The sequence below is a fragment of the Cnephaeus nilssonii genome, assembly GCF_951640355.1.
Source record: "Cnephaeus nilssonii genome assembly, chromosome: 7".
Lineage (NCBI taxonomy): Eukaryota > Metazoa > Chordata > Mammalia > Chiroptera > Vespertilionidae > Cnephaeus > Cnephaeus nilssonii.
Window position 1 is genome coordinate 71,946,057 of NC_137078.1, and position 16,425 is coordinate 71,962,481.

The 16,425-nt window shown below is 54.5% G+C and overlaps 1 protein-coding gene across 2 annotated transcripts in view; it reads right to left on the minus strand.

The window, feature by feature from the left end:
* SSBP3 (single stranded DNA binding protein 3) overlaps window positions 1-16,425 on the minus strand; it is a 146,194-nt gene that overhangs the window by 24,726 nt on the left and 105,043 nt on the right. For both annotated transcript variants that reach the window (XM_079776659.1, XM_079776660.1), the window contains exon 5: window positions 9,331-9,420. In XM_079776659.1, coding sequence (XP_079632785.1) covers window positions 9,331-9,420 — 90 coding nt within the window. The remainder of the gene's footprint in view (window positions 1-9,330; window positions 9,421-16,425) is intronic.

Below are 16,425 nucleotides of genomic sequence, written 5' to 3' on the forward strand. Positions count from 1 at the left end.
TGGAGCTCGCCAACGGTGGCGCTCGGCCAAATCTGGCCTGCCAGCTGTTTTTGTTAATAAAGTTTTATTGAAACACAGCCACTCACTCATGTACTTAACGGCTGGTTTCAGGGCATAAAGGCAGAGTTGAGTAGTTTCAACAGGGACCAGATGGCGCACAAAGCCTAAAATATTTACTATCTGGCCCTTCACAGGAAAAGCTGTCTTACCAAAAGCCTGGAATTTACTTTTTTAAGGAAGGGACACCACTGACAGGAAGAGCGCTCGATGGAGGGGAACCAGCTACCCCACTGACCCGCAGCTGGCCCGGGCTAGAGTCCGCCCATGAACGCCAGCCCTGGGAGGGAGACTGCTGATCTGCCTTTATTCCCCCCACGCTCCCGAACGCCTGTCTGGTGAAGCTCACAGAGCCGATGGGCTGCCCCCAGTCCGGGAGCCCTTGGGGATCCCAGCACCGGGCCTGGAGCCTGCACTTCAGAGGCCGGGCCCCGTCCATGCTCTCACCAAGTCTTTCCCCACCAGTTTGGACTCGGAGAGAGGCAGGGCTTCCTGAAGACACGTCCCCAGAGCCACCGGCGGGCCTGGCCAGGGCTCCCTTCATCCCGAGGCCTTCACTTGGAAGAGGAGCCTGTCGGGAAAGGTCAGCTGGGGAGCTACCGGAGGCAGAAACAGGACCCGGACCCGGACCCCACTGTGGTCTCCTGCTGTGTCCCCAGCTCCTAGGACAGAGCCCCAGGGAGCACCCAGCCAGGAAAGCTCCCGACCCCCCGTGCAGCCCTCTGGCCCGGCCCCCCGCAGAGCAGTTTCCTTTTGGGGTGGCGTGATCTCATTCAGGGGTCCATCCTGATCCACATGATGCCAAGGCGTGTTATTACAGGATTCCTCTGGAATTTTCTTCCTCAACCCTCTTTTGCTACAAGGGCTGAGGAATTTGACCTTTTTTTTTTTTTTTTTAAAGGAGAAAAACCTCAGCATGATTCGCAGAGAAGAAAGGTGGGGACAGAAACAAAAGAGGGTCTACCCCCTTAGCCAACTATGAAGAGGCAAAACAAAAACACACGCCCCCCCCCCCCAAGAGGCGGGAGAATCTTATGGGGGATCAGACACAGCCACTGTGCGGGTGAACTGACAACCCACAGAACAGCTCTCAGGCACAGGGGGAAATTCAATTCTAAGAGAAACCCAAAGTAAAAACCCAGGTCCAAAGGGGAAAAGGATAAACCAGCCCAAGCTCTTAATAAACGAGAGGTGAAGGCAGCTGCTGACACCAATCCCTGAGTACCAGATCCCTAAGAGTCGGAGGCCCGGAATCGGCTTAAAGCTCAGGAGAGAGGCCAGGGAGAGGGGCCCGGCTGCTGGGGTCTCGGGGCGCCGGAGCACAGCCCAGGCCTCCTAGGTCCAAGATGCTCCCTCTCCTCTCACCAAAAGGGAGCGAAGACTGAGGGCAGGGGGAGGGGTGGGTGGAAGCAGGCGGCCAGGAGCTGGCTCCAGCCCCACTGGGCTCCTTGGTGTGGGGCTGGCTCCGCATTAGGGGGCAGCCGAGGCCCACGCAGCCGCTGGGTGCTTTGTTACCGAGCAAATCTCCCAGGCAGGGACTGCTGATGCATAGCTAACAGGGCGGCAGACATTGATTTATGTTCAACTTTCCATTTCATCAGTGAGAGTTACGGCACGACATGTGGAGTTCACGTTTTTCCGGGGGGAGGGGGAGATCTTGAGTGTGCAGACACAAACAGGCCCGCATGCGTGCACACACGCCAGTCAAGGCCGCCAGTCCCCCTCCCCCCCGAACCCCCCTTTGAGGAAGGAGGACGAGGGGCTGAGGGAGCCTGGCACGATAGGAGTAACCTTTTGTCCACTGTTGCTAGGAGCCCGGTGCCGGTCATCTGCCTCCTGGGCAGACGTTAGGCACCAGGCTGGCTGCCAGGCAGGGCGGGAGCACAGCCTGACCTTTGTGGAGGTGGTGTTGGCAAGAAAGAAAAAGGCTCCCCCCGCCTCTCCTGGCCTTTCCACACGGGCCAGGCGATGGTGGGGCGGGGGGGGGCCCAGTGGGTGGGGGTGGGGGTATGTGACCAGCCCAGCCCAGGCCACAATGCTTCAGAGGGGCCAGGGGTTTATGAAGCCCTCCGGAGCAACCTCACAGGACACACGTGCAAACGAAGGCCCAGAGGGGAGGGTGGCTTGCCTTGCCTCGAACCAGGCACCCAACTCCCAGGTGGGGGCTTCATCACAACAACCAGGAGGGCTTCCCCCTCAGGAGCCAAGTCAGCTGGGAACGGGGGGGGGGGGGGCGGGGGGGTGGAGAACAGCAGTTGGGGCACCCCGCCTCCTCCTTAATCCTTCTCAGCAGGGGCGACCCTGCCTTCTGTCAGTCTGGAGCCAGACAGCAGGGCCAGGGGCTGCGAGGAGGGGGTGCTTCTGTCCCCACTCACCCAAGACACAGCACCTCACACACCGGCCAACGTATCCATCAGACGCCTTGCCCACAGGGAAGCGCACAGGACGAGGGGCTGTGGTCAGAGAGTGGGGCCCAGAAAGGGGAGGGGATGTGCTCCCCAAAGAGACAGAGGTTCATAAGCTCTGGATCTCACAGCCCCGTCCAGGCCTATTTTCTCTGAGCAACTCTGGCCAATCTGAGCCTCGGTTTCCTCATCCGTATAGTGGGCATGCTGTTAGCTCTCAACCCACCTTACAGGGTCAGATGAAACCACAGAAGGGGACGCCTTTTCTAACCTGGACAGTGTTCCACCAGCAACTTTAAGAAGGGGTCTGACGCTTCCACTCTGGGGCTGCCAGAGAGGGCTGGGCTGGACAGCCACAGGACCACATGGGGGCCCAGCAGGGGAGAAGGCGGCAGACTCAGCCAATCCCCACCACAACCCCTACCTCGAAGACCTCCCCAGCCCGGTCCCATGCCGGCCAGAACCCCGGGCCTCCTCTGGGCTCTGCTTCCTCCCCAGCTCCAACTTCCATGGAGGGGCCATCAGGATCTGGAAGGGAAGCACCGGCCACTACACCCGGTCACCACGCCAGCTCAGGCCTGGCCACCTCCGAGGGGCCGCAGCCTGGACTCCACGTCGGCCAGCCTGCTGAGACCCCAGCCCTCCTGCCACTGCTGTTCTTGGGATCATGTCACCTGCATTTTAGAAACCACGGCGCCCCTGTCTTCAGGTTCAAGTCCTTTGTGAGTCTAGTTCAGGGCTCTCTGGGATCTGCCCTCCCACACCCAGCCCAGCCACCCAGGCCTCCTGCCACCCCAAGCTCTCCCTTTTACATCCCATCCTGGCGTCCGGCTGCCTACCCCCAACTGCCTCCTGCTAGGGCCTCAGCTCCAATATCAGCCCCTGGGGGCAGCCTTCCCAGACAGCCCCAGGCCAGGCTGGCTGCTCCTTTTGCCTGCCCCATGGCACGGACCCTCCATGGCGTTTCTGCCTGTCTCCTCCACCAGACGGTGAGATCTGTGTCTGCTTCCTCAGTCTTCCTTAGATCTGTGTCTGCTTCCTTAGTCCCCAGGGCTGGGTGACCAGGAGGTCACTGTGTCCTTAGAGACCACACCTGGGCTAAGGGCTAATCAACCAGCCTGGCCAGTCTCACACAGTTTAGGCTCCAGCCTCAGACTCACCATCTATCAAATGGGGATCTGGGCCCCCAATCATCAAATCCTCCCTAGCAGCAGGCTTTGAAAACCACAAAAACAAGGTGGTTTAATTCTCCCCAGGGCTCCCGAGTCCCAGACGGGCCCTGGCCAGCACAGAGAAGTCCTTCCTGTTGCTGGCTTTCTGGCAGAAGGAATGTCAGTGCACTTGGCTGCCTGCTTCCGCCAGAGGGGAAGGCAGGAAAGGAACAGTCCTCGGCCGGGCTCTCAGGACCTGCCCGAGCCGCTGCACGGGCATGTTCTCACTTATGGGGCTTCGACCCTCCCTGGAAACACTGCCCCCCACTCCAAGGCTCACCGTCCCCAAGGCTCTCTGCTCGGTTACCACCAGCGGCCAAAGAGCTCACTGCTTCACTGTCAATTGGCAAGTGGTAGAAATGTCTTCCCTGTGAAGACTCAAACTGGCCTCCCTCTTCTTTTCTCGCCAGGACCTGAATCTAAGGGCTGAGCCTCGCAGAGGCCGAGTACCTTCTACATGCGGAAGCTAGATACTCGGTTCGTCATCAGCGCCCCTGAGGCTGCTGCTCTCCCAGAAAACCCCAGCCACTTCTGTGGGAGGGGACAAGTGCTCCCTACAATCGCAATAGGAAAGGTCCAAGGTCGCGTGTGCCTCTCTCTCCCTTTTGTTTTCTGAGTCATTTATTTGGTTCCTGGACTGTACACATCACCTGCTCCTTCTCCTCACCCCATAACTGACAGCAGGGTTCTCTGGAGGCAGACCTCATTGTCTTTCCAAGGTGGCAGGAATGAGGGCTCAGGAATGGGGAATGTGTCAACCCCTCCTGCCCCCATCACAGCAGAAAATATGTTCAGAGCAGGATGGGCTTAGCTTTTGGCAAAGGGAGCTGGGGCTATTTTTCCAGAGAAGGCCCAGTTGTTAGCCCTATGACCTCGGCTGGGTCTCTGCAATGCTGACGTCCGTCAATGTGTTCAGCGCCCAGGCCCTTGCCTCCTCAGAGCCAACGGAGCCGTTGCAGAGTAACCGTCTGGCATGCAGACCTGGCCGGGGCATTATCCAGACCTGGTACTCCAGTGGCTCCCCAGTGCGCACCGGACAGAGCCTGCACCCTCCAGCAAGATCAACAAAAGCCGGCAACCTCTCCAGCTCCGTCTTCCACTGGGCAGCACCTCATTCTGGACACTGTCCCAGCCGGGGCTGTGCTGCCTCCAGGAAACCCTCCCTAATCTCTTATCTGGGCAGGCAAGTCTCTCACTTCCTGCTACAGGGCATGGGCTTACCTGTCAAGTCTCTCTGTAGGCTGAGTGCTCATGTGGGCAGACTACAGTTAACCCAGTTCTGGCCTAGAGCCAAGCCCTATGCCTTCACCTCAGTCCCATGACTGTCACAAACACAGTCCCACCTGCCTTTGGGCCTTCATTCCACGTCTACAAATGAGAATTCTGGAGTAAATTGGGCATGGCCAATACGCAGGACATGAAGTACCGTGCATGTGCCCCTGCTCATGGTAAACCTGGCCAGGGGGTATCCATTAGGCCCGGACACAGCTTCAGAATCATTCTCCACACAATGTTCTCAGCAGCAGCCACCACTAACCAATCACAGCGGGCATCGGAATGGCAGCACTGGCTACTTTTAAGAGAAGATGGCTAGAGATTCCGTCTCCTTCCATCCTTTCCATCTTTTTCTCTAGTCTCTCTTCTTCCTCTAGACTTGGAGATACTTGCAGATATCCACACTTGGAGCACTAGGAGCGGGACCCAGGAGGCCTGGGTTTGGACTCTCGTTACAGCCCTGGCCTGGTGACTTTGGGCAGTCACCTTCCTGAGTCTCACTTTCCCAGTCAGCCATGCCTCGTGTAAAAACAACTGTGATCAAAATGAAAGTAAGTCGCATGTCTAAAAACACTACATAACTGAAAACAATTATTGGAATTTAAAACAAAACAAGAACAAAACAGCCTGTACCCAGTACTCCCTTTTCCATGACCCCTGCCCTCCTGTAACTCCCCAGCTCTGGACCTAGACATCCTCATTGGGCAGCGCCTCTCTGAGAGCCACCGTAGGGCCAAGGGCGCCGGGGACCCACCCAGACCAGTGGGCCTGGACAAAACCAAGCCGAGCTTGCCAGATGTGCAGCCCAACTGACTTAAGCTGCATGAAAAAAAAAAAATGTTGCTGCTTGATTATGTAACATCCATCTGGATCCAAAGCAGAAAATCCAAGTTGGAAGGGCCCTCAGAGACCATCTGGTCTACCTGGCTTCACCTACTGGTGAGGAAGCTGCGCCCAGAGATGGGGAGCGACTTGCCTAAAGTCACTCAGCAAGTGTGCGAGAGGAGGTGGGGCACTAACACAGGCGCCTCAGGCTCCTGCTGTCGGTTCCCCTCCCCACTCCGGAACCCCACCCTTGACCTCCAAGCCTGGTCAGAATGCCAGATCTACAGCTTTGGGGCTGTTTTGGCTCCACTCCTGGTAATGTGAGCAACACAAATAAACTCAGCTCAAACATTTCCTGGGGCCCTAGTGGACACCAGGTGCCGGGATGCCAAGATTAAGGCAATCTTTTTACACCAAATACATAGGATTAGAATAGCCTTGCTAAGTTCTACCATAACCCCGAGAGCCCCACAATATTCCCCAACAGTGAATATGGCTGGGTCCCAAACCACTTCCCTCTCAGCCCTCAACCTGCTGCTACTAGACACAACCTCATGCCACAGGACCAGGCAGGCACTGTCCACCTCGGAAACCGAACATCAAGTCAGAAAGAGTCAACAGATAGAAGGCCAGACCTTCTGACCTCAGCAGCAGCCTCACAGCCTGGCAGTCAGAGGCCCGAGGAAGGGAGTCAGTCCCATTTGTTGCTTCCTGAGGAGCCAGAAGGGAGGGGAGGGGGGGGACAGGGACAGCTGCTCCCTCCCACCCACCCTGGCAGCCCGGCTGGCTTCTAAATTTAGCACCAACTGGGGGTGGAGTGCTGACCTGAAAACTGGGCTGCCCACTTTGGGACAGGGTCTGGCCAAAGCTGCATTAGCCAACCCCGGCTGCTCCTCAGTGCAAAGACCCTCCCACAGCAGAGCTGCCTGCCCAGGCAGTGGCCAAGCGGGGGAAGAAGTGCAATTGTTGGCAGCAGATAAAACCCTGGATACCATCTCTCCTTCCCTTCTAATATCAGAGTGGCCGCCTGCAGGATGAGTGAGGGGCAGGGCCGGCAATCAATAACTAATATTCCTGTTGTGAGCTGGCCTGCTCCGGAAATGGGAAGCCGCTAACTCCTGCCAGAATGATACCCTTTCGCCTTAGCAGTGACCCAGCCCGAGGGGTTCAGCATCATGGCCAGGAAGGACCCCATCCACCTTCATCTGACTGATGGGGAAATGATGCCCTGGGATGGGTGGGGTGTTGGTCAAAGTTCCCCAGGAAGCAGAGGGGCCAGGGCACCCAGCTCTGCCCAATGCTTCAGCCAGCTCTTGACAGTTTAGCCTGACAGGGGATCAGACAATACCTCAAGTCAAGAGGGTCCAAAAGCCACCCCTGTGTGATGGCGGCTGGTGGCAGCTAAATAAGGACAGGAATCAGTCTGGACTTTCTGACCACACACCCCTGGACGTCACAGGGGAGGGCCCAAGAAGTATGTCTGGAATTAAGCCTTAACCATGGACAATTATACCAAAGCAGGAAGCAGGGAGCTACCCACATATCAGGCAGACCTCGCTTTGCCCCAGACTCGGGCCAAAATAGAAGTTAATGGCCTATTTTTAAAAATACAGCCTTTGCCCACCTCTTCCCACCATCTGCACTGGCACCCAAATGACAGCCAGCCTCAACATGGATGCCCACAGGTGGAGCCCGGTCCCTGGGTGGGCTCGGCCCACCAGGCAGGAAAGCCACATCTGCATTCGATCAAGGGCATCATGGCATCCTGAGAAAGAAGCCCCAGACAGAACACCTGTGAGAAAGGCCACCAGCTGGATGCAGGACGCCCTGGATGCAGGGGCCAGAAGATGGCTGTCCCGTGGTATGGATGACCATCTCAGGTTGCAGCCCTTGGATTTCCCTCTGGGAGAAAGGTAGCGCCTACCTGGCTCCTGTCTTCCTCGGACCCACCGGTTTCCAAGGATTTTTAACGTTTCACTCTCTTTGAAGTCTGGCCCCTCTTCCCAATGCCTGTGGCCTTACCACAAGCTGAGCCTCAGGCCATGCCCGGTCGAGTCCAACCTGGAGCCTACACACCGATTGCTGAGGCTGTGCCCACTTCTACCCCTGGGACAAGATCCCAGTTTGGGCAGCATGCTAGGAATGCATACACCATGGGTGGCCACCCAGTGCCTTGAACCACCACCCCTATTCCCTCTCACTCCCCTGACCACCACCTTGGTGGGCCACATGCTATCTGTTTGCAGGTAACATCCCTATTTCAGTGCCTCCCTTCTTGTCTGGTGAGCAGTGTGTCCTAACCCCCCTCTCCTGGGAGTTAACATCAATCAAAACGTGAAATCTTGCAAAGCAAAAGTGTCTTCTAGGTCGTCTCCTATCCTTTACCTCCCTAAGAGGCATCCATCCCATGTTCGCTCCGATACTCCAGTGCCAGGGAGCTCCTGCACCCTGCAGCCCGTGACTCACTGCTGGGCACATGGTGTGAAATTCTGGCTTCCACTGAGCACCAGTGTCCTTGGACTCTGCCTCACTGGTCACAGTTTACAATTCATGGGCTTCACAGAAAAATCTTTGCCTTCTTTTCCACACAAGTGCTCTTTTCGTATTCTTATCTGGAAGCGCTACGCTTGCAAAAGGCCCGGGGAACTCGGGCAGATTCTCAAGCCCAGCCACAGACAGGTCTGAAAGAATGGGATGCTCCACTCAAGAGCTTCATCATAAAAGTTCCTTCCAGCCCTGCATGCCGACACCTCTCCAAGACGGTACTTCCCGGTCTCTGGTTTAAATGGAATGAGCCCCTCAAAGGGGACGGCACAGGAGGAGGAGGAGGAAGAGGAGGTGCAAAGAGGGGGGAGGAGGAGGAGGCACAAAGGAGGTGGCAGCCACACCCAACCCTGACAACATACAGCCCCTGAGCGCCCAACAAGGTGTCTTTTGGAAAAGGCCAGGCTCTCTCGACCAACGTGGGATCTGCTCCTGCCTCTGGCAGGCAGAGTGCGGGCACAGATGCTCGTGGGGCGCCGTCTGTGATCACACTCGGAAAAAATCAAGTGGTTAACCAGAGGGAAAGGACTCTGAGACCTGCCAGCATGGTGGGTTTTTGGTTTTTTTTTAGATTACGCCTAAGGTTTGTAGTTTGGACAGGCAAAGTAAACAATGACGACGACAGCAGGAACAAAACAGAAACAAAGAAGGGTTTACTCGTTTAAGGAGAAGAGCGCCTTTGTTCAAAGACAGCTCCACGCGGACTTGGAAGCGGCCCCACCGCCTGCCTGACCAGGGGCGGCCGTGTCTGACTGTGACGCGGGCGTGAAGAAAACAAACGCCAGCACAGGCAGGAGGAGTCTGCGCTCCATCCCGTTTCTCCCCTCCTCGGTTTTTGGAAGGGGTGGAGAAAGGGATGGGAAGGGAAGGGCTCGAACCAGCATAAAACAACGGTATTTAGACCATGGCAAACTGAGCTACTACTTACTGCTCTCTCTCTCCCTCCCTCCCTCCCGCTGGAGACTGGCTTGGAGTGAAAGGAGCACAGGACCAACCCGGGGCCCAGCACGTACCTGAAAGAAACCCGGCGGGATGGGGCCTCCAGGCATCCCATCATTGGGGGGAATGTTGCCAAGCACCGGGCTTGGGGCTGCTGCTGCACTCTGTGGAGACAGGAAAGCGAGGCGTTAGAGCGGCTGCGCCCATGACGAGAGAATTCTGACCCCCTGCCCCCACCTCCTGAGAGACAGGGTTGCAACCCCCACCCTCCCATCTCCTTGTCTGCCTTCATCCTCCACAGACCCTCCTCAATACTGCCCTTCCTAGGCAAGTGATGACCTCTGAGCCTCCACTTCCTCGCCTCTAAAATGGGAGAACGCCCACCCTGTTGCACGAACACTGCAGAGCTGCCGTGGGTGGCCAGCACGCTGCAGCTGCTGTGAATGCAAGGAGGCCCTGCCTTAGCCACCCGGCTGCTTCACCAAGCTCCTCAGGGCAGGCGAGTGCTTCCTCAGTGTCTGTCCCTCTCTAAGAGGCTGGCATGTTGCACAGGAGAAGCCTAATAAATACCCACAACTTAATGAGTAAGCAGACAGCCCAGCTGGGAAAGGCCCCTGGAGGGGCTGAGGGAGGGCAGGTGTGTTTTTGGTCCTGTCAGGGTCCTGGTGCTGTAGGACAGGAGGTGCACAGTGTGTGTGTGTGTGTGGGGGGGGGGGGTCATCATTACTTTTCCTTTTGAAGGCTGCTATTCTGGCATTTACCTGGTACATCTGCCTCAACAAATGCCTCCCAGGGGTGAACAGACGCTGCTCGCCTCAGCCTGGCCTCCTTCCAGGCAATCTGTGTCCCACCTGTTCATGTGGTCAGCATGTCTGTGCCTGGCCGCGTGCTGGCACAGGCCAGGGCGGGCTGCTCAGGACCACACAGGCCTGCCCGCCCTGCCTGGGCCCGTGCCCTGCTCCTCCCCACCCAGCCTGAAGCTCCCAGGTGCTCCTCCTGCAGGAAGCCCACCCGGGGCCTCAGGGGTCCCCAAACCCCACCAGGACCGAGAATCTGAAACGGAATCACTCATCATCTCCCAGGGGTCTGAGTGAGCCACTGGGGTCAGGAATGCCTCTTTTTCTCTCATCAATGCCGCCTGCCACCACCTGGAAGAAGTCACTTCTTCCCTTTCCTCAGCCAGAAAACAGGCATCAGACAACTCCTGACTTCCCTCCCACTCTGAGGGGAGGATGAGGCAATGTGTGGATTCCACACACACACTCCATGCAGCAAAGCGAACAGATCCCCCAGGAACCAATCCACCCAGGTCCAAGTGCTGGGGCCTGCACAGCAGGGGTGGCGTGGGCAAGCCAGCTGGCCTTTTTGCAGGAGTTTCCTATAAAGAGTGGGGGGTGGAGAGGATTAAGTGAGCTGTGTTTTGTAAACCGGGAAAGCTCAGCAATCTGGAAGCAAGGAGGACTCAGTATGGGCGCACAGTAGGTCTTTTAACAGACCCTAAGTAAAGAGAATGGGGTGGGGTTGGGCTGACCACACTGGCCCAATGTTTTAAAATGATTCGGCCAACAGAAAAGCAACCCTTCCTTCTCTGTCATTAAAGAGGTCCTGACAACCATCCTATAATGCAGCGATTTGCACCTTTTTCATCTCACGACACTATTACCAAAATTCTGCGGCTGAGAAAAGAAAAGTTCTAATTTTGATTCATTCACACTGGATGGCTATTGTTGTGCTGGCTGTTGTCATTTTTTCACTTGACAATAGAAGGGAAAAGAAGTCAGTGCCCTGAATAAATAGTCAGGTATTGCATATTTAAAAAATGCTTGCAGCCATTGGCTGCCGTAATGTGTTGTAAACATCCCAAACATTACAGATTAGGTTTTCCCACCTGCCTAGGTTTGAGGCCACAGTCCCACCCACAAGACGCAGCAGCCACCCAGTCCTGTTATCTGGGTGAAGGCCACCTGGGGGAATATGCCAGGTTATCCAATAGCTACACCGCTTGTCTGTGGTTGTCGATTCTGTGAAAAGGGTGAAAATGCAACTTTTCGTGATGTGCAGCCAACAATGACGCCTCCGCAGCAGGAGCAGAAAAGTTTAAAACACAGTGGGGCAAGGTAAACACCCACCTGTAGTTTCTTCCAGTTCTTTCAAAGACTGGTTTTACATTTAACTCTTTGATCCTTCAGGATATCACTTCGGTAAAGAATATGATTTTACTCCTCAAATAGTCAATTGCAATTGCCCCAGTCATTTTAGACCAGAGACAAAATTCTTACAAAGGGCTGTTTCTGAGCATTTAAATTCTCTCCTATGTCTCTAAGACTCCATTCAAATGATGGGTTTTACAATGTGTCTTATTATCTCCTTTAATTCTTCCATACAAGTTTTCTTGTTTATTTTTATCTATTTATCCCTCCAAACTTCAGATCATTTATAAAAGTCACCTCCCTCCCAAGAGAAAAAAGTTATTCTAGATAGGGGTGAACAAATGAAACACAGGGTTTGCTCTCATTATTTATTTATTATTGTATTATTTGTCTTCTTACCATCATTATTGTTATTATTTCGTATCCTTATGATTTATCTTTTCATTAATGATGGCTGATAATTTAACCAACCACCAACGAAAGTGGACACTTAAACCTGCTTTTGCCCACTCCTATATATAAAAATTTAAAGGAGAACTGACATCTTTCCAAAACAGAGGCACCCTCCTAAGATATGGTCTTTGCTATATAGGTCCATCTTTGTTCAAGTCCCCCAACAATGATTAGAAAGTGGGTGGGAGTGGCTATCAATTTAGGAAAGCCAAACCCTCTATTGCGAAGCTGACTTGTTCTTGGGATGAGGATGGGAAGGGTGTGGCTCCCACGGAGGGGTGCGGGGATGGTGGAGGCCCAGCCCTGTGGTGTGGATGGTGGAAACCATCTGGCCTGAGGGTCAGAAAACGCTGGTGCTTTCACACCATCTCTCCCTGAACCCTCAAAATCAGGGGTCCTCAAACTTTTTAAACAGGGGGCCAGTTCACTGTCCCTCAGACCGTTGGAGGGCCAGACTATAGTTTAAAAAAAAAAACTATGAACAAATTCCTATGCACACTGCACATATCTTATTTTGAAGTAAAAAAACAAAATGGCAAAAACACCCGCATGTGGCCCGAGGGCCGTAGTTTGAGGACGCCTGCTCAAAATGGTCCTCTGAGGCAGACACAAACACCCCACTTTACAGGCGAGGAAACAAACATCGGTGTCCATGTGCCTTCTTCAGAGAGTCCAGACCTACCCTTCCTCAGCCTTCAGGAACAAGGCTGTGTGTACAAAGAAAGATCTGGAAAGCTTCACCCATTCGGTTCTTTAAATTAGCATATACCATTTAATTTAAAACACTTCCCTATTTTAGAACACAGCAAAGTACTGGTGAAAAAAATTAGTCACTGTAATTTGTTAAATAATGTCATGAGCACTCACCCCCCCCCCCAACGCCCCTGATTAAGTGGCCAAAGAAAACATGATTTTTTAACTGAAACTATTATTAAATATAGATGTATCATTATTTAATCAATTAAAATAGCCGGCATTATATCGGTATTTGCTAACCTACTAATTACAAACTGGCATCTGACTTATCTTTGGACCACTTCCTTTTGAAATGGTTTACACTGGCCATCTGTGGATCTACTTTTACGGTAAAACATTCATGCCCTTTGCTATCTGGGTATGTGACTGTTTTCCTTAGTGATATGTATCTTATAACTTAAAAAAAAACACCTTTTAAATGAAAACTTGAGCCTGGAAGCCTGGCTCACTCCAAGATCTCATTTCCCACGAAATCAGGAAGGGGTCAGTGGTTCCAGAAACTGGGGGTGGGTGGGTGGGCCACAGCCCTTGGAATGCCAGGGCTGGGTGGCCGTGGTTCTAGTAAGTGGATGGTGTGATTCGCTGACATCTGGGTGGAGCAAGGACTTCTGCTCGCCGTCAGTGAGAGGCAGGCCATGTTAGCAGTGACTAAGGTGGCAGGAAGCCGAGGAGATGACTTGTCATTTAAAGCCTCCTCCAGCAGCAGCATTAAGTAGCCTTCAGTGCTTAAGTCTGTATCCTGAATTATGACAGTTATTGCTATTCTTTGATTATGAAGTGAAAAATACGTGAATAATGAAAACTTTCCAAAGGGCAGAACATCATGAAGAAGAAGAAGAAAAAAAGAACAGCAGCAACCGGAGTTACAGGGTGAATAAAGGTTTAAGAAATAATCATTTCTCACAAAATCCAATCCAAGGGACCCCCCCCATGCGCGCGCGCGCGCGCACACACACACACACACACACACGCACTCACACACATCTATTAACATGACACGGCCCCCCTACACTTCAACAGCAAGGGCTTTGCCCATCTCAGTGTGGGCATACAGCAGGTGTTCAATAAATGATTATGACTTTTATTATTCAAAGACCTGCTCAAACCTGGCCATCTGGAGCCAGGCCTTTCCAGATTGCTAGGAATCGGCCTCTCCCTGCGGTTTCCAACTCTGACTTAGAGTTCCCATTAAGGCACTCAGCAAAGCGTCTCATGTGAGTTTTCTCTAAAAACACAAAACCCAAACCGAAACCCCCCTGATGCGCACCGAGGCCTACAGCTGGCTGGGGCTGCGGTAGCTGCAGAGGATGGAAGTCACCACTGGAGCAGGAGAGGAAAGGAGGCTGGACTCAGAAGCCAGAGATGAAACCCCCTCCTCCCCCCACACCCCCCACCACACACAATGACTCAGTCCTAGCTGGGACCCCACGGACAGGTCCTTTCTCACTCCTGGCCTCAGTGTCCTCACGTGTCAGGTGGAGGAGTCAGAGAAGATGACTTCAAGGGCCCTTCTTCCGAGCTGCTCTCCCCAGCCCAGTCCACACACCCAGGGGGCAGGGACTGAAACAGCAGCTCACACGTGAACAGGCGGGCGCTCTTCGTTCCGGAGGACCCTGCATGTTAACTCTCCTCCGTGCATTATAGAACACGCAGAGATCCGAGATGAAAAACCACCCACAAACCCACTAGTTATCGGAGCCTGAGCTAACAGCCGATGACATCTGGGCTCCCCCCACCCCAGGCCCTCCTCGCCAGCATTTACCCACATGTGCACATATATGTGGACTAAAAAGGCAGAATCCAATCAGGCATGCAGTTTGGTAACTCACGCATTTTTACAAAACTAACTTAAAATTCTTTCTAAATAGAAAACAGGCCTTGCAGGGTGGTGTGGCCCACTCCAGTCAGCTGCCTCCTCGGAGCCTCTCGGGTAGAGTCAACTGGGAAAGTCCCAGGTGCCTTCAGACAACTGCCTGAAGCGCTGAAAGAATTTCAGTTTTGTTCACAGCCGGATGGTTGCACAGGGCCACTCCAACCACAGGCATCCCCCCTACCCAAATCCGTCTTTCAGTGGTGAGGGGAACCTGAGCCCCTCCCCTGCCCCAGAGCCAGTGTATCCTCTCACCCTCCCTGGAGGAAAAGCAGGCTCCACACCGGCCTTGGAACCTGAGCGGCGGTGAGGAGCCCTGAAAGCTGTGCAAAGGGGTCGGGACTTTCTGCTCCAGGCACCAGGGAAGAATTCTGAGCAGAAGAGCGGCCGCTGAGAACCCCGCCTTACCCGGTACCAAGCATCCCAAGGCATCCCCGACAAACCTTCCAACACCCGGAGAACCCAAGGCTCCAAGAATGAACAGACTTGGCAAGCCCTGCTGTGGGGCCGGGCCCTTCGCTCACTCCCTGCAGGAAGTCCCCTGCAGAGGAACCAAGACAGCTCCTAGCAGCCTCCCAGCTAGTGCTGTAGCATCTCGTGGGAGGCGACAAGCATTCGTGCATCCGCCAAGAAGTGAGGGTTCAGGGGACACTCCCTATACAGTATTATATACCAGCCTCACCCCGAGAACCCCCGTTATCCTCACTCACCAACCAGCATGAGAACCAACCCCCCCTCGCCCCATTTTTTACTCTGTCTTTAAAAATGGTTCTATGCACATGAAGCCCCTGGGAAACTGAGTAGCAAATGCTTGGAGAGAACCTCGGGACTCCTGCCAGGTCGGCCTCCCTCCTGACTGATTTACAAGGCTACAAAATAGAACTTCGTTCTGCAAATCCCCTCCCTCCTCGCCCCACCCCAATACGCAGGCCTTGGCATGTAGCATGGGGCCAACATGCGAAACCACCAAGGGCAGCCTTCTCTGACTGGAACCCAACACACACGGCCAAGCACCCGGGATGCTGGGGTACGGGAGTTGGCTATGTGCCAATGGGTCTCGGAGGGGAGTGAGGACACGCCGCACTGACCACAGGAGGAGGACAAGGGAGGAACGAAGGCCGCTGAGTGATGCTCGTGTCCGGGAGAGGGAGGAACGCTTGCACTGGTGTCACCGAGACCATTCGGTGCACAACACTGGAGTGACCTGGGTCCCTCTGGGCCACGCTTCCTGGAGGGCATTTTAGCCCCATTGACCGGCTGAAGATGTCGCTGAGGGAATGGAGGAAACGGCATCCTCCAGGTGCAAAGGCCAAGACCGAGAGAGTGGGGTCAGAAGAGGGAAAGGTACAAGGAGAGGCCTCTGGGTTTTATGCACAGACCACCGGAGACTCGGTTTTGGAGAACGGGGGCTCTAATTCTGCAGTGTGGAGAAGGCAGAGCGGTTGCTATGCGAAGAGCCAGAGCCAGCTGGCGTTAAAAATAGGTCCAGATGACACACAGGAGTGACTGACACAGGATCCCTGCCTCCAAAGAGCCAGGGGCTGTCACGTGGAGGGAGGACGTGCCCACCCAGAGCCCAGGGGCACCTGGTCCAGCGGGCGGTGCTTGGCCCACCAAAAGCTGCTCCAGGTCAGAGCAGGAGGGTGAGCGGCCTGGGGAAGTGGGGGGTTGGCCATGTCAACTTGGGGTGGCTCAGTCAGGACGCGGCAACACCGCAACACGGACAGAACAAAATACGTGGCTTGGTCTCTACTCTGCCCTCTCAGAGCCATGCTGACGGTCTCAGCCTCAGTTTCCTCTCTGCTAAAGGGAGTCACGATACCTAGTGCTGCCTGGGGTCTCCTGGGGATTACACGAGAGAGGAGTCCTGGACTGAGTGAGGGTCGGGGTAGCACTCCGGCTGGAACCCACCACCTACCATGTGACTTGGACAAACCTTC